General features: G+C 44.9%; 4 protein-coding genes across 4 annotated transcripts; all 4 read left to right on the top strand.

Annotated features, from left to right (window-relative positions):
* Positions 1–2,512: 2,512 nt before the first annotated feature.
* On the top strand, positions 2,513–8,126 carry LOC141042709 (uncharacterized). Its single transcript, XM_073511587.1, has 2 exons — positions 2,513–2,656; positions 7,599–8,126. The coding sequence occupies exons 1-2, from the start codon at positions 2,513–2,515 to the stop codon at positions 8,124–8,126; spliced, it is 672 nt and encodes a 223-aa protein (XP_073367688.1).
* Positions 8,127–8,822: 696 nt separating this feature from the next.
* On the top strand, positions 8,823–9,419 carry LOC141020924 (uncharacterized). The gene has a single exon (XM_073495894.1). The coding sequence runs from the start codon at positions 8,823–8,825 to the stop codon at positions 9,417–9,419; it is 597 nt and encodes a 198-aa protein (XP_073351995.1).
* A 4,231-nt stretch (positions 9,420–13,650) lies between these two features.
* On the top strand, positions 13,651–19,258 carry LOC141042708 (uncharacterized). Its single transcript, XM_073511586.1, has 2 exons — positions 13,651–13,794; positions 18,731–19,258. The coding sequence occupies exons 1-2, from the start codon at positions 13,651–13,653 to the stop codon at positions 19,256–19,258; spliced, it is 672 nt and encodes a 223-aa protein (XP_073367687.1).
* Positions 19,259–19,956: 698 nt separating this feature from the next.
* Positions 19,957–20,553, top strand: LOC109749510 (uncharacterized). Its single transcript, XM_020308461.1, has one exon. The coding sequence runs from the start codon at positions 19,957–19,959 to the stop codon at positions 20,551–20,553; it is 597 nt and encodes a 198-aa protein (XP_020164050.1).
* The last annotated feature ends 262 nt before the right edge of the window (positions 20,554–20,815 follow it).

Genomic DNA, 20,815 nt, shown 5'->3' with positions numbered 1-20,815 from the left:
TAAAAAAGCCACTTGTTTACATATTCAGTAAAAAAATAAGAAAAGCTGAAAGGTAAGTTGGGAGCATTTAATCTGTATAACTTAGTGAAAACAATAAACAAAAGAAACAAATTATTTTTACAACAATGTACGAAACAAATGATACATAAAAATACGATTAAGGAAAAATATATAATGATGTGAGACTCACATGTTATAACTTCCTTCTCGACCTTTAATCTTCTTCATTCAATAAATCATTCATGGAATCATTCGTAGTGATAGTAAATATATATTTATCCACATAGCAACTCAGGCTATCACTCATGAACTGGTCACCCATGCAAAACAGTCTTGACAATATCCATTTCCGAGAAGCATCTCCTCATCGATTTGGTCAACTGGCAAAATTAGCACCAATTTTGGAAGGAGATACACCAGAGGAAAAGCAAGATGTTTCTTAGTGTCAGCTAAGACTTCAGAAAGATCTGCAATGTGATCCAAATTGGCAAATCCTTGGTCTGTTTGGACATTGCCAATTTACGTTCGAAGTTCACGATCAAGATCCATCAATTATGTTGAATAAAAGTCACCAGGATAAATCTTAGATAGTTTAAATAAATAGTCCAAGTTAAAAGAAACAAAAGATATTTAAAGTCTGATTTGTCTGCAAGGTCCTCTGATTAAATATCTCGGTTTGATCCAATGTTGCTTCTTAGCATTCGTAGTCTATTGTGATATTCTTTTTCGATCAGCTGAATCTGAAAGAAGTTCATCTAAATTTATTTCTCCTAGAGCAGTAGCACCAACGTTTCATAAACTACATAAATCTATTTCGGTAGTCCTTTCATGACCTTGAAGTCTCGGTTGGATCAGTGTCTCCTGTCCGCTTCAGTAGAAATCTATCTGTAATCTTCTAGTCCTAGTTGAATCAAGGAGATAAATTATGAATTTAAATCTTAGTATTACACACATGTATGTCAGTGCCTCGGGTACATGGGATGAACCGAAGTGGACAATCAAGAAGTGCAGCCGGCCGGCCACAATAGATTAGGCTGACGCGGCCGGCCGACGACGGACATCGCCGAACCAAAATTAGCATCGTCCACCGTTGTGTAGTTCCCTGATAGCAGCGGTAGGTGTGCAGAGGATTTGGGATCTACGTCATTGAGGAGGAAGCGGATCACTTGAGAGAGGCGTGCTTCGTGACCTACTGCGACCTGGCGGCCGGCTGCATCCAGGAAATAGTAGGGACAGGCACCAGATAGATTGGGCCTTCTGGACTGCGTGCTAGGTTAGCAAACAGATGGATACTTCTTCTTTACTGTTGTAGTTATCTAACTGGGCTAAGACTTTGGGCTTTTGTTTTGTGGTGGGCTGGGGTCAATCGATCTTTTTTGCTGGGGTCAAAGGCACAAATCGGTAAAGCTATTAGCTGAAGCATCGAATGGCATTGGTGTCAACTGACACCAGTGCCTACCAGGGACGAAGCTAGAAAAAATGGGGACCGGAGTCAACGTTGCCCACAATAGCACCGACAGTAGCAATGCAATATAAAGAGTGAAAATATGCAATGAGCCAATGATATAAATTTTATTATATTAAAATGATTTTCATACCCGAGTACTGGTTGAGCGAAGTCAAAAAAGCCACTTGTTTACATATTCAGTAAAAAAAAAAGCTAAAAGGTAAGTTGGGAGCATTTAATCTGTATAACTTAGTGAAAACAATAAACAAAAGAAACAAATTATTTTTACAACAATGTACGAAACAAATGATACATAAAAATACGATTAAGAAAAAAAATATAATGATGTGAGACTCACATGTGATAACTTCCTTCTCGACCTTTAATCTTCTTTATTCAATAAATCATTCATGGAATCATTCGTAGTGATAGTAAATATATATTTATCCACATAGCAACTCAGGCTATCACTCATGAACTGGTCACCCATGCAAAACAGTCTTGACAATATCCATTTCCGAGAAGCATCTCCTCATCGATTTGGTCAACTAGCAAAATTAGCACCAATTTTGGAAGTAGATATACCAGAGGAAAAGCAAGATGTTTCTTAGTGTCAGCTAAGACTTCAGAAAGATCTGCAATGGGATCCAAATTGGCAAGTCCTTGGTCTGTTTGGACATTGCCAATTTACGTTCGAAGTTCATGATCAAGATCCATCAATTATGTTGAATAAAATTCACCATGATAAAGCTTAGATAGTTTAAATAAATAGTCCAAGTTAAAAGAAACAAAATATATTTAAAGTCTGCTTTGTCTACAAGGTCCTTTAATTAAATATCTCGGTTTGATCCAATGTTGCTTCTTAGCATTCGTAGTCTATTGTGATATTCTTTTTCAATCAGCTGAATCTGAAAGAAGTTCATCTAAATTTATTTCTCCTAGAGCAGTAGCACCAACATTTCATAAACTACATAAATCTATTTCGGTAGTCCTTTCACGACCTTGAAGTCTCTGTTTCATAAACTTGGCCAGATCTAGCTTCTCCGCCCCCGTTGACCGCCCTCGATGGGGCTCGGTGGCTTCGTTCCGGCGGCCAGCGAGGGCTGGATCCCGGGGCGGTGGCCCCGGATGGCGGAGGATGTGTCGGCGGCTGTGGACACGCGACGGGCGATCGGCGGCCGCAGTGGTGGACGATCTGTGCACAAGACGGTTGATGGAGGCCATTGGAACAGATCTGGGTGAAGACCTGCTCGCGGCTGCTGCCGAGGCCGGCGATGGCGGCACTATTCGGTGACGTTCCCTTGTTGAAGGCATCGCTGTTGAGAAGTTTCAGGCCACTATCTGCTACCTCCGGGGGAAACCCTAGATCAGTAGATCGGATGATGGCGGTATTATTGTGTCGTTTCCCTCTTGTGGCGTCATTCTTGGAGGTGTACACGGGCTCGAGGGACCAGTGGACGGAATAATTGGTGGAGCGGTGATTCATCCTGCACATTAATGGTGGCGTTTCTCCGCGGCGTGGCGCGGTGGAGACTCGGCGCCCGATGTGTGGCGAGGGACTCGCGCAGGAGGGTGACGTTATCAGGCGTCGTGGTGGCGTCGATGGCAGAGAGGCTGGGCAAGGTGGTGCAGCAGTACAACACTGAAGATGGATTGGTGGCAGGTGGCTGCGGCGGCCTCATACCCGGCAGGCGTCCTGGTTGAGGAGTGCGCCGGACTGGTAGGTGCCCCATACCCGGCAGGCGTCCTGGTTGGGACCTCAGTTTTTAGATGTTTAGGTTTGGCTGCGATGTCTGTTTGGTATTAGGCCCAGACTATCAGCGCCCCTTCATCAATTGGATAGGAGTAGCGACAGTTGTTGCTTAGACGGTGGCTTTAGTCTTACTATTGTATGATTGTAAGGTCTTGTGAGAATAATTAATAAAGTGGCCGTATGCATCGCCCAGATGCAGAGGCCGAGGATCCTCCTCCTTTAAAAAAAACTAGAATTTAAACTAAAACCATGATAAGAATTATGAAATGAAGTAGGGATTAGCATCGTATACTTGCGTCTGCCAGTGGAATAAATATAATTGCTAATTTCGTACGTGAGTTTGTCGGCATATCAATCATCCTATCAGCTGATTGTTTGAAAGTGACCTTGGACGTGTGCGTGTGCGTCTCGGCCAAAAGCACCAAAAAGGTACTTCTTGGACCACATTCCATCAAAATAATGTTTTACTTTATGGTGACTTTGAATATGGTACCATTGGCTACCTTGAAGAGGCAAGAGCCACAAGCAAGTTAAATAACCCCTCTATCCATATATATGGAGGCTAATGCATTTTTTGAGACTAAATTTCACCACATGTTAAAATAATAATATATGACATGCAAGTTACACAAAGTATACCGTCAAATTTGTACTTAAAAGGCGCTTCCCATGATATAATTTTCACATTATACATCGCATATACTTTAATCTTACCAATAATCATAGGCTGTTTCAAAAAATGCATTAGGCCCTATAGGAGTTCATGGGTGGAGGGACTACTGCTATACGAGTTCATGGTTGGCTCCGTGCATCTGCATAGGTTGGAATATGGCTGGCGGGGGTAATGGAGTGTCTGGATCACGATAGAGGAGAAGAGGAAGCGGCCAACAAGATTTGTTAAGTTGAGTGAGGTGAGACAAAATGAGATGACTTGCCGGCGGTAGCGTGGTCTGGTTAGTCTGTTCAGACCTGCGTTAGTCTGTTCTCAAGAAAAAAAGCCCCACGTGGTTTGCTATAAAAAGAAATAATAACTTCGGAAAAGCTATCTGGTGAACGTTCGCCGGGACGCCAATCCTAGCGAATGCTCTCTCCACCGTTGCACGGATCTTGGCACAAGCCCCTAGCCACGTAAGATTGTAGAAGTCGTTCACTATCATGTGATTCCTCGCGGACGCTCTCTGTTTTTTTCTTCCAAAAACTACACGACAAAGGTTGTGCGCTTGGTGGGGTTCGAACCCGCCGTCTCCTGCATAAGGGGCGGGGGGCTTACCACTCGACTAAGTGGGGGGGGGGGGGGGGGGAGGGGGTTGTGGACACTTGAGACCGAAACTGATATATCTTTTTAAAGCTAAATTTGTTCTAAATTTTTCTTTTAGAAAAACCTGGATTTTCACATTTTTTTAAGAATAAAGTTCCTATTTTTATAGGCAATTTTTCCTAACTTGCCTTGTGCATTTTGTTTATAGGTAGAATGGCATTTTTTATTTATTATTATTATTATTATTATTATTATTATTATTATTATTATTATTGTAGGTACCATGGCACTTTTATTATAATCCACATGGTATTTTCTATTGTTAAGATATTGACATTTTAATAAGTAAAAACATGCCACTTTTTATCATTAAGAGGATGAAAGTTTATTATTTATAGCATGGGATTTTTCTTATTATAAATATGGAAAATTAATTATGAATTGGATGTTTTTTAATTATTGGGGGCATCTCATTTTCATTATTTGTTGATATGGCATTTTTATTATTAGGAGGGTGACAGTTTAATCATTAACAAGATGTAGTCTTTTTATATAGAGCATGGCATTTTTATTATTGTTGACATGGCATTTTTCTGATTAGGAGGATGGCAATTTAATTATTAATAGGAAGACAATTTTATTTTATAGAGCATGGAATTTTCATTATTTTTGACATGGCACTTTTATTATTAGGAGGATGGCAATTTTTATTTCCTTATTTACATGGCAAATAAATTGCATTGACATAGCATTTTCATTATTAGAGCATGATAATTTTTATATGAATTTTTGAACAGTGGACCAACTCAAGTAAAAAATTCATCATGGCATTTTGTATTTTGGCCCATGACAGCTTTTAGAAAGCAGTGTAGCTTTTCATGTTTTTTTTCACAAGAAATGTATTTTTTATTCATGACATTTTTGTTAACATTTTTTAAATGGGCCTCTGGGCCAAGGGGGTTTACCCTGGTGAACAAAATCAATGTGATGGGCCTTTCCCTGGTGAACGTTAAGGGAGGGAGCAACCGTTCCCTTGGGGGGGGGGGGGGGGGGGGGGGTTCCTCCCTGGCGCCCTGATGCTACCTATTGGGGTCCAAAAACCCTTACGAGATAACTAGCGGAATTGCGAGACCGCCACACCGAAATAGGAGCTAGCGGGATTGTTCGTTTGGTCATTTTGAATCCCGTCCAGAGACACAATTGTAGCCTTGCCCGCATACACAATCAATTCCTCGATTCTATTGGCCATCAGGTGCTCGGCAAGTCGCATATCCCAACGCATGAGTAGAAGCAGCCGGTGGCCAAGACCAAGGTGAGGGCAACACCGATCTGTGCAACATGTGCACTCAAACTTAATCCTTGTTTAATTTAGATTTCTTTTGTTTTGTTGAATAATTATATTAGTGAACATATTGTGTTTGAAGCATAAATGTAAAAAAACTTTGTTATTGGCGAAGACCGTGTACTTCGTGGCAGATTCTATGGTGCTCCCACCGATCCATATTACTTTTCAATAAAACAGACGTATCTAGACATATTTCAATTCTAGATACATCTGTTTGAGCGACAATTAATATGTATCACAGGGAGTATTTGTTTTAGAGAAAAGTATGTTTCTGGTCCGTCAAGTTCACCAAAAGTATGGACTTGATCTCTTAAGATTTATTTGTTGACATTTGATCCTTCAACTCTCTAAACCAGATAAGTTTGGTCCAAAACCTGATTTCGAGTACGTTAGCCAAGTTTGACTGGGTTGACCAGGTTTGACTGATGAACAGTAAATTCAAAAAAAAAAATAGCAAACCGATTCAAAAAAATCTGAAATTTTGTGCCAGACAAGATGCTTGGGTGTGCTAGGTGCGTGTAAATTTTTGTGGTCAAATAACATTCGAGAAGCTCTAGCAAAAAAATAGCTTTTTTGTGAGCCAAAATTTGTTTTATTTGCCATGAGCTCCTTGAATGTCGAAACTCCAGATAAACTTGCATGCACCCAGCGCACCCAAGAATAAAAGAGAAGACTTTGATATATGCGTTTATGATTTGTTCATTTTAGGTATAGTAGTACAATATTTAAAAAACAATTTGTTGTTGTTTCTTTAAGGGGTAAACTATTCCCATAATTCATTCTTCATGAGGAAGAAAGCTTTCCTTTATTTATGTTGTTATGTAACATGGCATTTTCCTGTCAATTTTTAAACCATTTCATATTGAGCATTTAAAAAATACTCCCTTTTGGATCACTAAGTGATCTGAACGCTCTTATATTTCTTTATAGAGGGAGTAGTTTTCTTAGAAAGAACGATGTAGACAAATTCACCTCGGATAACAGCAAATATATTACGTGCTTACATATATTCCAGATGATTTCTATTGGAATTATAAAAATGTATTATTTTTTTGTCGGGAACAGAAAATACTGTTATACACTTTATGTTAGGTAGAAAAGGGAGACGGAGATTTGTACCAGCAGCGAGTGTCAATATTTGTGATTATCTATCATGTTTGCAAATTCGTTTCTAATTACGTCAAAGTTGTACAATTATGAAAGTCAGGGCAAAATGAGTGTAGGCTTGCACTTCATGTAATCACCACCGAACGTGCGGGTGCATGGCGTCTGCAGACGAGTGTAGGCTTGCACATGCATGGAGTCACGGGGCTTTGTTTCAATCAGCTCAGTGCAGCGGGCCCTGGTGTTGGGTTTCTTTTTCTTTTCTATGTACCTGAGCAGCACATGTACGAGGAAAATAATCGAAGGAGACTGACATATAGACGCCCCCTTTTCTCCCCTCTCTGTCCTCGAGGCCCTTCATGCTGAAATAGTCAGCCCTCCAACTTAGAGCATATCCAACAGCGGCGTCAAAAAACGCGCGCGGGTAAACTTTCAGTTTAGCACGTGCAAGACGTTTTGGCGCGCTCCAGCGGCGGCAGGAAACAAGTGCGCGCGTGGGGAAAAGGCGGCAGCTCGCACGCTAGATTTGGCGCACCGCTTCGAGCGCGCCTATAAATTGCGGCGCTCGCCACGCGGCCTCCACACTGCCACACGCGATCTTCCCGCTCACTCTGCCGCTTGCTCGCCGCTTCCTCGCCCCCGCCACTACCGCGCCACCATGCCGCCACGCCGCCGGGGATTGTCTGGCTAGCGCGGCGTCCGCGAGCGCCCCGGCGGCACCTACTACGCCGAGATCCGGTCCGGCGACATCCGGCTCGACCTCGGCACGTTCGGGACTGCGCACGAGGCCGCCCGCGCGTACGACGCGGCGACGTGGCGCCTAGAGAGGCCGCCGGTGCAGATGAACTTCCGCAACGTCTTCACGCGCGAGCAAGCGCAGTCCGTCACCCCTCCGCCTCGTCTTATCACGGACCAGGACCGTGCGGAGCACTGCCGCCTCCTCATCGCCGAGGAGACGAGCGAGCCATGGCGGAGTGGTGCCGGCGCCACCCGGAGGACGTCGTGGCGGAGCGCGCCTTCTGGGCGGAAAGGACGGCAAAGCGCCGAGCGGAGCGGTTTGACAGGCGTCGGCGGAAGGCCCTGGCGATATCGCAGTGCGATATCGTTGAAGCAGGTGGGGTGTCGATTTTTTGGGGATAATGATCCTCGTTGTGAGGACATGTGGATCGATACCTCGGACAACACCAGTCTGGATGAGGACGAGCACGACTCGGAGTAGGTTGTAGTTGCACTGTAGTTTTCAGTGTAGTTGCATCGTAGTTTTATCTATCTATGTATCGTTTATCTATCTATGCTATGAACTATGTAAAATATCTATGTATCATTTTTTATATGAATTTTATATGTATCTCTTTTATTAAAAAATATGTATGCAATGTTCGTGCGATAGCGCGCGCTTGCTGGAGCTACGCGCGTGCGCTAAATTTTAGCGCGGTTGCTGGAGCCAGCGCTGCCCGCCGTGCTTTTCCAGACGATGGATGCGTGCGCTGCAAAATACTTTTTAGGGTGGCGCTCCTTGGGCGGCTGTTGGAGATGCTCTTAGCAACCTACCAATGCCATCATAAAACATGTTCACTGACATGTGTGTCCGTCCTAGATGGGACCAGACGTTTAGTGGGTCAGTAATAGGTTCAGAAGCACATGTACGAGGTTCAGAAGCTAGGCTAGCTCGCTACTCGTGCCCCGGCGATGGATTCTTACGTGGGAGCGAGATGATTCAGCGTGACAACGACAGTTTCACTTGGACGTGTGGTGCATCCTGCAGGGCCCTACACTGTAAACCCCACTGTCTCCAGAAACTACCTCGCCGGCTGGCGGGTGCTGCGCTACAAATAGCCTCAGCTGACCACGAGAAGCACACGTAACAAATAGCTGAGCGTCACAGAGAGAGAGAGAGGGAGCACCGACGCCGGCAATGGAGCAGTGGAGGAACACGGCGGCCGAGGCGTCGGCTCGCAGCTTCACCTACATCAACGGGACGAATGCAGTAGTCGAGGCCATCAATGGCGCCAGCCAGCAGTACCGCCTGGCCGCCGAGGACTGCCGCAGATTCCGCCCGGGCGTGCATCCCCTGCCCAACGCTGGCCAGGGCGCTTCAGCAGGCGGCCTCATCATCGACCTCGCCATCGGCCGGATTAAGCGCATCAGCAGGTTCCACGCCGTACTGGGCATCGTCTTCTCCCTCTGCGCTGCGCACATGGGGCTCCAAGCCAACGCGCCGTGGTGGTGGGACAGGTGGCAACTCCACCACGCCGACCCTGCCCGCCACGCGGAGACGGCGCTGCAGTGCCTACACTCCGCCAAGTCGCACGGCCATGCGGCCCTCGGCGTCTTCCACGTCATGCTCAGGCCGCCATCGCCGCGAGCAGTCGCCCACGCCTGGGCACCCGCGGCGGAGCAGCTCCTGCGCCGCGCGATGGACGATCTGGCCATGGCGGAGGCCGCGGTGGAGCGGATGCGACCGGCCATTGTGGCCCAGTACTCCGACGCATGGATGCTTCTGCATGGCTGATAGCATGCGCGGCGACGTAGCAACGAGTCGGCAGAGATCACCGATCTCTCTTCTTTTTGGTTCATCGATACCTGCATGCAGGAATTGACGATGTACTCCTATAGTTTCAGTTTGTAGATCGAACGTGCTCAAAGATTCGACGCTGCGGGAACTGCACTCCACGTACGTACATCGATGTGTAGCTACTACTGCAACTGTTTTTTTCACTATTTTTCAGATAGCTCACCATCCATACCAAATGGTAGCTACTACTGCAACTTATTTCGACAATTTTCTTTAAACCCAATCCTGTTTGTCAGGTACTACATACAATCACCTCCGGCTTATAGGGTTTCACTCAGAATTTTTGTTTTTTCTTTGTGACAAAATTAGATCTATTATAAAATTCACCGGAAGTACAAAAATTATCTCAAACATAATAAAAGTTATGGCGATTCCAAGACCATCGAACGACCACCATTGCCGCCAGAATGAGCCGCCTGCGTGCCCTTATCGCCGCTTCTCTACTCGAGCCGGCTTCTCCTTGTCGATGACAGGCGGAAACTCTTCATGCACGTGCAACTAAGGGCCAACGCCCAGGAGCTGCAGTCGTCGCCATTGAACCTTTACATAGATCTGAAGTACCTGATATCAAATCTTGTCACATGACGAGAAACACTAACCTCACCGTCTCAAGAGACGGCAAGAGTCTATGTCGGAGCTCCGTTGACTACGTCCAGACGAACGAACTCGAGGAGGATTGGAGCCCCAAAGACAAACTCAAAGAAGGAGCGCCACCATCTGCTCGAGTCTGCACCACCGAGGACTAAAAACCCTAACCTAAACTACTAGCTGAAGTGGAGGCACCGAGATTCCCCATTCCCGTCACCGGTCACTGGAGTGGTAGGCAAAGGAGAGGCGAATCCACGGACTCGTCGGTGAAGCTTGGAGAGGAGACTTTGCTCTAGCCGACTAGGGTTATGTTATAAGTCTCATTTTTATTGCGTTCCATCGCATGTTTAAATTTTGAGCTACATTATATTGATGCATGCAAGGATTCAAAGAACACTCACTAACGCATGTAAAAGTTCTTAGTTATTTATTGTTCACACATGCAATCATTGCAGTCAATGCATCGGTAAACACAACTTAAAAAAAACAAGCACATCGATCGAGTACTTTTGTAAACTATAAAAATTATTTCACCATTCATCATGGTGAGGTTTTTGAATCGAGCCCTCCAAATTGAAAGAGACGAAGTATGATCGATAACTCATCATCACATGCGGTGAGCTTCTGAACTTTTTGATTCATAGTCACAAAAGATGACAAAACTTGTTTGCAGGTGCATGCGCTAGTCCAAAGGTACTGGCTATTTGATGTAAAAAGGGGCATACAGCCAACAATGAATGGCCAAGTATTATTGGAGCAGGAATTATGGCCTGCTGACTGGGTTGTCGTTACCGAGTAGACTGCCTGTGTAAAACCCAGCCCGGTAAAAACAAAGTCGGGTAGTCATACTCTCTCTCTCGCGCGCGATTGTGCGACCTACGCACAGGGACGAAGCTAGAAAAAACTGGGACCGGTGTCAACGTTGCCCGCAAAAAAAAACGTTGCCCACAATAGCACCGACAGTAGCAATGCAATATAAAGAGTGAAAATATGCAATGAGCCAATGATATAAATTTTATTATATTAAAATGATTTTCATACCCGAGTACTGGTTGAGCGAAGTAAAAAAGCCACTTGTTTACATATTCAGTAAAAAAATAAGAAAAGCTGAAAGGTAAGTTGGGAGCATTTAATCTGTATAACTTAGTGAAAACAATAAACAAAAGAAACAAATTATTTTTACAACAATGTACGAAACAAATGATACATAAAAATACGATTAAGGAAAAATATATAATGATGTGAGACTCACATGTTATAACTTCCTTCTCGACCTTTAATCTTCTTCATTCAATAAATCATTCATGGAATCATTCGTAGTGATAGTAAATATATATTTATCCACATAGCAACTCAGGCTATCACTCATGAACTGGTCACCCATGCAAAACAGTCTTGACAATATCCATTTCCGAGAAGCATCTCCTCATCGATTTGGTCAACTGGCAAAATTAGCACCAATTTTGGAAGGAGATACACCAGAGGAAAAGCAAGATGTTTCTTAGTGTCAGCTAAGACTTCAGAAAGATCTGCAATGTGATCCAAATTGGCAAATCCTTGGTCTGTTTGGACATTGCCAATTTACGTTCGAAGTTCACGATCAAGATCCATCAATTATGTTGAATAAAAGTCACCAGGATAAATCTTAGATAGTTTAAATAAATAGTCCAAGTTAAAAGAAACAAAAGATATTTAAAGTCTGATTTGTCTGCAAGGTCCTCTGATTAAATATCTCGGTTTGATCCAATGTTGCTTCTTAGCATTCGTAGTCTATTGTGATATTCTTTTTCGATCAGCTGAATCTGAAAGAAGTTCATCTAAATTTATTTCTCCTAGAGCAGTAGCACCAACGTTTCATAAACTACATAAATCTATTTCGGTAGTCCTTTCATGACCTTGAAGTCTCGGTTGGATCAGTGTCTCCTGTCCGCTTCAGTAGAAATCTATCTGTAATCTTCTAGTCCTAGTTGAATCAAGGAGATAAATTATGAATTTAAATCTTAGTATTACACACATGTATGTCAGTGCCTCGGGTACATGGGATGAACCGAAGTGGACAATCAAGAAGTGCAGCCGGCCGGCCACAATAGATTAGGCTGACGCGGCCGGCCGACGACGGACATCGCCGAACCAAAATTAGCATCGTCCACCGTTGTGTAGTTCCCTGATAGCAGCGGTAGGTGTGCAGAGGATTTGGGATCTACGTCATTGAGGAGGAAGCGGATCACTTGAGAGAGGCGTGCTTCGTGACCTACTGCGACCTGGCGGCCGGCTGCATCCAGGAATTAGTAGGGACAGGCACCAGATAGATTGGGCCTTCTGGACTGCGTGCTAGGTTAGCAAACAGATGGATACTTCTTCTTTACTGTTGTAGTTATCTAACTGGGCTAAGACTTTGGGCTTTTGTTTTGTGGTGGGCTGGGGTCAATCGATCTTTTTTGCTGGGGTCAAAGGCACAAATCGGTAAAGCTATTAGCTGAAGCATCGAATGGCATTGGTGTCAACTGACACCAGTGCCTACCAGGGACGAAGCTAGAAAAAATGGGGACCGGAGTCAACGTTGCCCACAATAGCACCGACAGTAGCAATGCAATATAAAGAGTGAAAATATGCAATGAGCCAATGATATAAATTTTATTATATTAAAATGATTTTCATACCCGAGTACTGGTTGAGCGAAGTCAAAAAAGCCACTTGTTTACATATTCAGTAAAAAAAATAAGAAAAGCTAAAAGGTAAGTTGGGAGCATTTAATCTGTATAACTTAGTGAAAACAATAAACAAAAGAAACAAATTATTTTTACAACAATGTACGAAACAAATGATACATAAAAATACGATTAAGAAAAAAAATATAATGATGTGAGACTCACATGTGATAACTTCCTTCTCGACCTTTAATCTTCTTTATTCAATAAATCATTCATGGAATCATTCGTAGTGATAGTAAATATATATTTATCCACATAGCAACTCAGGCTATCACTCATGAACTGGTCACCCATGCAAAACAGTCTTGACAATATCCATTTCCGAGAAGCATCTCCTCATCGATTTGGTCAACTAGCAAAATTAGCACCAATTTTGGAAGTAGATATACCAAAGGAAAAGCAAGATGTTTCTTAGTGTCAGCTAAGACTTCAGAAAGATCTGCAATGGGATCCAAATTGGCAAGTCCTTGGTCTGTTTGGACATTGCCAATTTACGTTCGAAGTTCATGATCAAGATCCATCAATTATGTTGAATAAAATTCACCATGATAAAGCTTAGATAGTTTAAATAAATAGTCCAAGTTAAAAGAAACAAAATATATTTAAAGTCTGCTTTGTCTACAAGGTCCTTTAATTAAATATCTCGGTTTGATCCAATGTTGCTTCTTAGCATTCGTAGTCTATTGTGATATTCTTTTTCAATCAGCTGAATCTGAAAGAAGTTCATCTAAATTTATTTCTCCTAGAGCAGTAGCACCAACATTTCATAAACTACATAAATCTATTTCGGTAGTCCTTTCACGACCTTGAAGTCTCTGTTTCATAAACTTGGCCAGATCTAGCTTCTCCGCCCCCGTTGACCGCCCTCGATGGGGCTCGGTGGCTTCGTTCCGGCGGCCAGCGAGGGCTGGATCCCGGGGCGGCGGCCCCGGATGGCGGAGGATGTGTCGGCGGCTGTGGACACGCGACGGGCGATCGGCGGCCGCAGTGGTGGACGATCTGTGCACAAGACGGTTGATGGAGGCCATTGGAACAGATCTGGGTGAAGACCTGCTCGCGGCTGCTGCCGAGGCCGGCGATGGCGGCACTATTCGGTGACGTTCCCTTGTTGAAGGCATCGCTGTTGAGAAGTTTCAGGCCACTATCTGCTACCTCCGGGGGAAACCCTAGATCAGTAGATCGGATGATGGCGGTATTATTGTGTCGTTTCCCTCTTGTGGCGTCATTCTTGGAGGTGTACACGGGCTCGAGGGACCAGTGGACGGAATAATTGGTGGAGCGGTGATTCATCCTGCACATTAATGGTGGCGTTTCTCCGCGGCGTGGCGCGGTGGAGACTCGGCGCCCGATGTGTGGCGAGGGACTCGCGCAGGAGGGTGACGTTATCAGGCGTCGTGGTGGCGTCGATGGCAGAGAGGCTGGGCAAGGTGGTGCAGCAGTACAACACTGAAGATGGATTGGTGGCAGGTGGCTGCGGCGGCCTCATACCCGGCAGGCGTCCTGGTTGAGGAGTGCGCCGGACTTGTAGGTGCCCCATACCCGGCAGGCGTCCTGGTTGGGACCTCAGTTTTTAGATGTTTAGGTTTGGCTGCGATGTCTGTTTGGTATTAGGCCCAGACTATCAGCGCCCCTTCATCAATTGGATAGGAGTAGCGACAGTTGTTGCTTAGACGGTGGCTTTAGTCTTACTATTGTATGATTGTAAGGTCTTGTGAGAATAATTAATAAAGTGGCCGTATGCATCGCCCAGATGCAGAGGCCGAGGATCCTCCTCCTTTAAAAAAAACTAGAATTTAAACTAAAACCATGATAAGAATTATGAAATGAAGTAGGGATTAGCATCGTATACTTGCGTCTGCCAGTGGAATAAATATAATTGCTAATTTCGTACGTGAGTTTGTCGGCATATCAATCATCCTATCAGCTGATTGTTTGAAAGTGACCTTGGACGTGTGCGTGTGCGTCTCGGCCAAAAGCACCAAAAAGGTACTTCTTGGACCACATTCCATCAAAATAATGTTTTACTTTATGGTGACTTTGAATATGGTACCATTGGCTACCTTGAAGAGGCAAGAGCCACAAGCAAGTTAAATAACCCCTCTATCCATATATATGGAGGCTAATGCATTTTTTGAGACTAAATTTCACCACATGTTAAAATAATAATATATGACATGCAAGTTACACAAAGTATACCGTCAAATTTGTACTTAAAAGGCGCTTCCCATGATATAATTTTCACATTATACATCGCATATACTTTAATCTTACCAATAATCATAGGCTGTTTCAAAAAATGCATTAGGCCCTATAGGAGTTCATGGGTGGAGGGACTACTGCTATACGAGTTCATGGTTGGCTCCGTGCATCTGCATAGGTTGGAATATGGCTGGCGGGGGTAATGGAGTGTCTGGATCACGATAGAGGAGAAGAGGAAGCGGCCAACAAGATTTGTTAAGTTGAGTGAGGTGAGACAAAATGAGATGACTTGCCGGCGGTAGCGTGGTCTGGTTAGTCTGTTCAGACCTGCGTTAGTCTGTTCTCAAGAAAAAAAGCCCCACGTGGTTTGCTATAAAAAGAAATAATAACTTCGGAAAAGCTATCTGGTGAACGTTCGCCGGGACGCCAATCCTAGCGAATGCTCTCTCCACCGTTGCACGGATCTTGGCACAAGCCCCTAGCCACGTAAGATTGTAGAAGTCGTTCACTATCATGTGATTCCTCGCGGACGCTCTCTGTTTTTTTCTTCCAAAAACTACACGACAAAGGTTGTGCGCTTGGTGGGGTTCGAACCCGCCGTCTCCTGCATAAGGGGCGGGGGGCTTACCACTCGACTAAGTGGGGGGGGGGGAGGGGGTTGTGGACACTTGAGACCGAAACTGATATATCTTTTTAAAGCTAAATTTGTTCTAAATTTTTCTTTTAGAAAAACCTGGATTTTCACATTTTTTAAGAATAAAGTTCCTATTTTTATAGGCAATTTTTCCTAACTTGCCTTGTGCATTTTGTTTATAGGTAGAATGGCATTTTTATTTATTATTATTATTATTATTATTATTATTATTATTATTATTATTATTATTATTATTATTGTAGGTACCATGGCACTTTTATTATAATCCACATGGTATTTTCTATTGTTAAGATATTGACATTTTAATAAGTAAAAACATGCCACTTTTTATCATTAAGAGGATGAAAGTTTATTATTTATAGCATGGGATTTTTCTTATTATAAATATGGAAAATTAATTATGAATTGGATGTTTTTTAATTATTGGGGGCATCTCATTTTCATTATTTGTTGATATGGCATTTTTATTATTAGGAGGGTGACAGTTTAATCATTAACAAGATGTAGTCTTTTTATATAGAGCATGGCATTTTTATTATTGTTGACATGGCATTTTTCTGATTAGGAGGATGGCAATTTAATTATTAATAGGAAGACAATTTTATTTTATAGAGCATGGAATTTTCATTATTTTTGACATGGCACTTTTATTATTAGGAGGATGGCAATTTTTATTTCCTTATTTACATGGCAAATAAATTGCATTGACATAGCATTTTCATTATTAGAGCATGATAATTTTTATATGAATTTTTGAACAGTGGACCAACTCAAGTAAAAAATTCATCATGGCATTTTGTATTTTGGCCCATGACTGCTTTTAGAAAGCAGTGTAGCTTTTCATGTTTTTTTTCACAAGAAATGTATTTTTTATTCATGACATTTTTGTTAACATTTTTTAAATGGGCCTCTGGGCCAAGGGGGTTTACCCTGGTGAACAAAATCAATGTGATGGGCCTTTCCCTGGTGAACGTTAAGGGAGGGAGCAACCGTTCCCTTGGGGGGGGGGGGGGGGTTCCTCCCTGGCGCCCTGATGCTACCTATTGGGGTCCAAAAACCCTTACGAGATAACTAGCGGAATTGCGAGACCGCCACACCGAAATAGGAGCTAGCGGGATTGTTCGTTTGGTCATTTTGAATCCCGTCCAGAGACACAATTGTAGCCTTGCCCGCATACACAATCAATTCCTCGATTCTATTGGCCATCAGGTGCTCGGCAAGTCGCATATCCCAACGCATGAGTAGAAGCAGCCGGTGGCCAAGACCAAGGTGAGGGCAACACCGATCTGTGCAACATGTGCACTCAAACTTAATCCTTGTTTAATTTAGATTTCTTTTGTTTTGTTGAATAATTATATTAGTGAACATATTGTGTTTGAAGCATAAATGTAAAAAAACTTTGTTATTGGCGAAGACCGTGTACTTCGTGGCAGATTCTATGGTGCTCCCACCGATCCATATTACTTTTCAATAAAACAGACGTATCTAGACATATTTCAATTCTAGATACATCTGTTTGAGCGACAATTAATATGTATCACAGGGAGTATTTGTTTTAGAGAAAAGTATGTTTCTGGTCCGTCAAGTTCACCAAAAGTATGGACTTGATCTCTTAAGATTTATTTGTTGACATTTGATCCTTCAACTCTCTAAACCAGATAAGTTTGGTCCAAAACCTGATTTCGAGTACGTTAGCCAAGTTTGACTGGGCTGACCAGGTTTGACTGATGAACAGTAAATTCAAAAAAAAATAGCAAACCAATTCAAAAAAATCTGAAATTTTGTGCCAGACAAGATGCTTGGGTGTGCTAGGTGCGTGTAAATTTTTGTGGTCAAATAACATTCGAGAAGCTCTAGCAAAAAAATAGCTTTTTTGTGAGCCAAAATTTGTTTTATTTGCCATGAGCTCCTTGAATGTCGAAACTCCAGATAAACTTGCATGCACCCAGCGCACCCAAGAATAAAAGAGAAGACTTTGATATATGCGTTTATGATTTGTTCATTTTAGGTATAGTAGTACAATATTTAAAAAACAATTTGTTGTTGTTTCTTTAAGGGGTAAACTATTCCCATAATTCATTCTTCATGAGGAAGAAAGCTTTCCTTTATTTATGTTGTTATGTAACATGGCATTTTCCTGTCAATTTTTAAACCATTTCATATTGAGCATTTAAAAAATACTCCCTTTTGGATCACTAAGTGATCTGAACGCTCTTATATTTCTTTATAGAGGGAGTAGTTTTCTTAGAAAGAACGATGTAGACAAATTCACCTCGGATAACAGCAAATATATTACGTGCTTACATATATTCCAGATGATTTCTATTGGAATTATAAAAATGTATTATTTTTTTGTCGGGAACAGAAAATACTGTTATACACTTTATGTTAGGTAGAAAAGGGAGACGGAGATTTGTACCAGCAGCGAGTGTCAATATTTGTGATTATCTATCATGTTTGCAAATTCGTTTCTAATTACGTCAAAGTTGTACAATTATGAAAGTCAGGGCAAAATGAGTGTAGGCTTGCACTTCATGTAATCACCACCGAACGTGCGGGTGCATGGCGTCTGCAGACGAGTGTAGGCTTGCACATGCATGGAGTCACGGGGCTTTGTTTCAATCAGCTCAGTGCAGCGGGCCCTGGTGTTGGGTTTCTTTTTCTTTTCTATGTACCTGAGCAGCACATGTACGAGGAAAATAATTGAAGGAGACTGACATATAGACGCCCCCTTTTCTCCCCTCTCTGTCCTCGAGGCCCTTCATGCTGAAATAGTCAGCCCTCCAACTTAGAGCATATCCAACAGCGGCGTCAAAAAACGCGCGCGGGTAAACTTTCAGTTTAGCACGTGCAAGACGTTTTGGCGCGCTCCAGCGGCGGCAGGAAACAAGTGCGCGCGTGGGGAAAAGGCGGCAGCTCGCGCGCTAGATTTGGCGCACCGCTTCGAGCGCGCCTATAAATTGCGGCGCTCGCCACGCGGCCTCCACACTGCCACACGCGATCTTCCCGCTCACTCTGCCGCTTGCTCGCCGCTTCCTCGCCCCCGCCACTACCGCGCCACCATGCCGCCACGCCGCCGGGGATTGTCTGGCTAGCGCGGCGTCCGCGAGCGCCCCGGCGGCACCTACTACGCCGAGATCCGGTCCGGCGACATCCGGCTCGACCTCGGCACGTTCGGGACTGCGCACGAGGCCGCCCGCGCGTACGACGCGGCGACGTGGCGCCTAGAGAGGCCGCCGGTGCAGATGAACTTCCGCAACGTCTTCACGCGCGAGCAAGCGCAGTCCGTCACCCCTCCGCCTCGTCTTATCACGGACCAGGACCGTGCGGAGCACTGCCGCCTCCTCATCGCCGAGGAGACGAGCGAGCCATGGCGGAGTGGTGCCGGCGCCACCCGGAGGACGTCGTGGCGGAGCGCGCCTTCTGGGCGGAAAGGACGGCAAAGCGCCGAGCGGAGCGGTTTGACAGGCGTCGGCGGAAGGCCCTGGCGATATCGCAGTGCGATATCGTTGAAGCAGGTGGGGTGTCGATTTTTTGGGGATAATGATCCTCGTTGTGAGGACATGTGGATCGATACCTCGGACAACACCAGTCTGGATGAGGACGAGCACGACTCGGAGTAGGTTGTAGTTGCACTGTAGTTTTCAGTGTAGTTGCATCGTAGTTTTATCTATCTATGTATCGTTTATCTATCTATGCTATGAACTATGTAAAATATCTATGTATCATTTTTTATATGAATTTTATATGTATCTCTTTTATTAAAAAATATGTATGCAATGTTCGTGCGATAGCGCGCGCTTGCTGGAGCTACGCGCGTGCGCTAAATTTTAGCGCGGTTGCTGGAGCCAGCGCTGCCCGCCGTGCTTTTCCAGACGATGAATGCGTGCGCTGCAAAATACTTTTTAGGGTGGCGCTCCTTGGGCGGCTGTTGGAGATGCTCTTAGCAACCTACCAATGCCATCATAAAACATGTTCACTGACATGTGTGTCCGTCCTAGATGGGACCAGACGTTTAGTGGGTCAGTAATAGGTTCAGAAGCACATGTACGAGGTTCAGAAGCTAGGCTAGCTCGCTACTCGTGCCCCGGCGATGGATTCTTACGTGGGAGCGAGATGATTCAGCGTGACAACGACAGTTTCACTTGGACGTGTGGTGCATCCTGCAGGGCCCTACACTGTAAACCCCACTGTCTCCAGAAACTACCTCGCCGGCTGGCGGGTGCTGCGCTACAAATAGCCTCAGCTGACCACGAGAAGCACACGTAACAAATAGCTGAGCGTCACAGAGAGAGAGAGAGAGGGAGCACCGACGCCGGCAATGGAGCAGTGGAGGAACACGGCGGCCGAGGCGTCGGCTCGCAGCTTCACCTACATCAACGGGACGAATGCAGTAGTCGAGGCCATCAATGGCGCCAGCCAGCAGTACCGCCTGGCCGCCGAGGACTGCCGCAGATTCCGCCCGGGCGTGCATCCCCTGCCCAACGCTGGCCAGGGCGCTTCAGCAGGCGGCCTCATCATCGACCTCGCCATCGGCCGGATTAAGCGCATCAGCAGGTTCCACGCCGTACTGGGCATCGTCTTCTCCCTCTGCGCTGCGCACATGGGGCTCCAAGCCAACGCGCCGTGGTGGTGGGACAGGTGGCAACTCCACCACGCCGACCCTGCCCGCCACGCGGAGACGGCGCTGCAGTGCCTACACTCCGCCAAGTCGCACGGCCATGCGGCCCTCGGCGTCTTCCACGTCATGCTCAGGCCGCCATCGCCGCGAGCAGTCGCCCACGCCTGGGCACCCGCGGCGGAGCAGCTCCTGCGCCGCGCGATGGACGATCTGGCCATGGCGGAGGCCGCGGTGGAGCGGATGCGACCGGCCATTGTGGCCCAGTACTCCGACGCATGGATGCTTCTGCATGGCTGATAGCATGCGCGGCGACGTAGCAACGAGTCGGCAGAGATCACCGATCTCTCTTCTTTTTGGTTCATCGATACCTGCATGCAGGAATTGACGATGTACTCCTATAGTTTCAGTTTGTAGATCGAACGTGCTCAAAGATTCGACGCTGCGGGAACTGCACTCCACGTACGTACATCGATGTGTAGCTACTACTGCAACTGTTTTTTTCACTATTTTTCAGATAGCTCACCATCCATACCAAATGGTAGCTACTACTGCAACTTAT

This window comes from Aegilops tauschii, chromosome 3, assembly GCF_002575655.3.
Source record: "Aegilops tauschii subsp. strangulata cultivar AL8/78 chromosome 3, Aet v6.0, whole genome shotgun sequence".
NCBI lineage: Eukaryota > Viridiplantae > Streptophyta > Magnoliopsida > Poales > Poaceae > Aegilops > Aegilops tauschii.
The sequence above is the reverse complement of the archived record's forward strand: the minus strand, read 5'-3'. Positions and strand labels throughout refer to the sequence as shown.

What these genes read in the sequence shown, in the direction of transcription:
- LOC141042709 (XM_073511587.1), top strand. Translation starts at nt 2,513, where the DNA reads ATGGGGCTCGGTGGCTTCGTTCCGGCGGCCAGCGAGGGCTGGATCCCG. An exon ending in GACGATCTGTGCACAAGACG is followed by an intron (nt 2,657 to 7,598) that starts GTTGATGGAGGC and finishes TTGTCTGGCTAG; the next exon opens with CGCGGCGTCCGCGAGCGCCC.
- LOC141020924 (XM_073495894.1), top strand. Translation starts at nt 8,823, where the DNA reads ATGGAGCAGTGGAGGAACACGGCGGCCGAGGCGTCGGCTCGCAGCTTC.
- LOC141042708 (XM_073511586.1), top strand. Translation starts at nt 13,651, where the DNA reads ATGGGGCTCGGTGGCTTCGTTCCGGCGGCCAGCGAGGGCTGGATCCCG. An exon ending in GACGATCTGTGCACAAGACG is followed by an intron (nt 13,795 to 18,730) that starts GTTGATGGAGGC and finishes TTGTCTGGCTAG; the next exon opens with CGCGGCGTCCGCGAGCGCCC.
- LOC109749510 (XM_020308461.1), top strand. Translation starts at nt 19,957, where the DNA reads ATGGAGCAGTGGAGGAACACGGCGGCCGAGGCGTCGGCTCGCAGCTTC.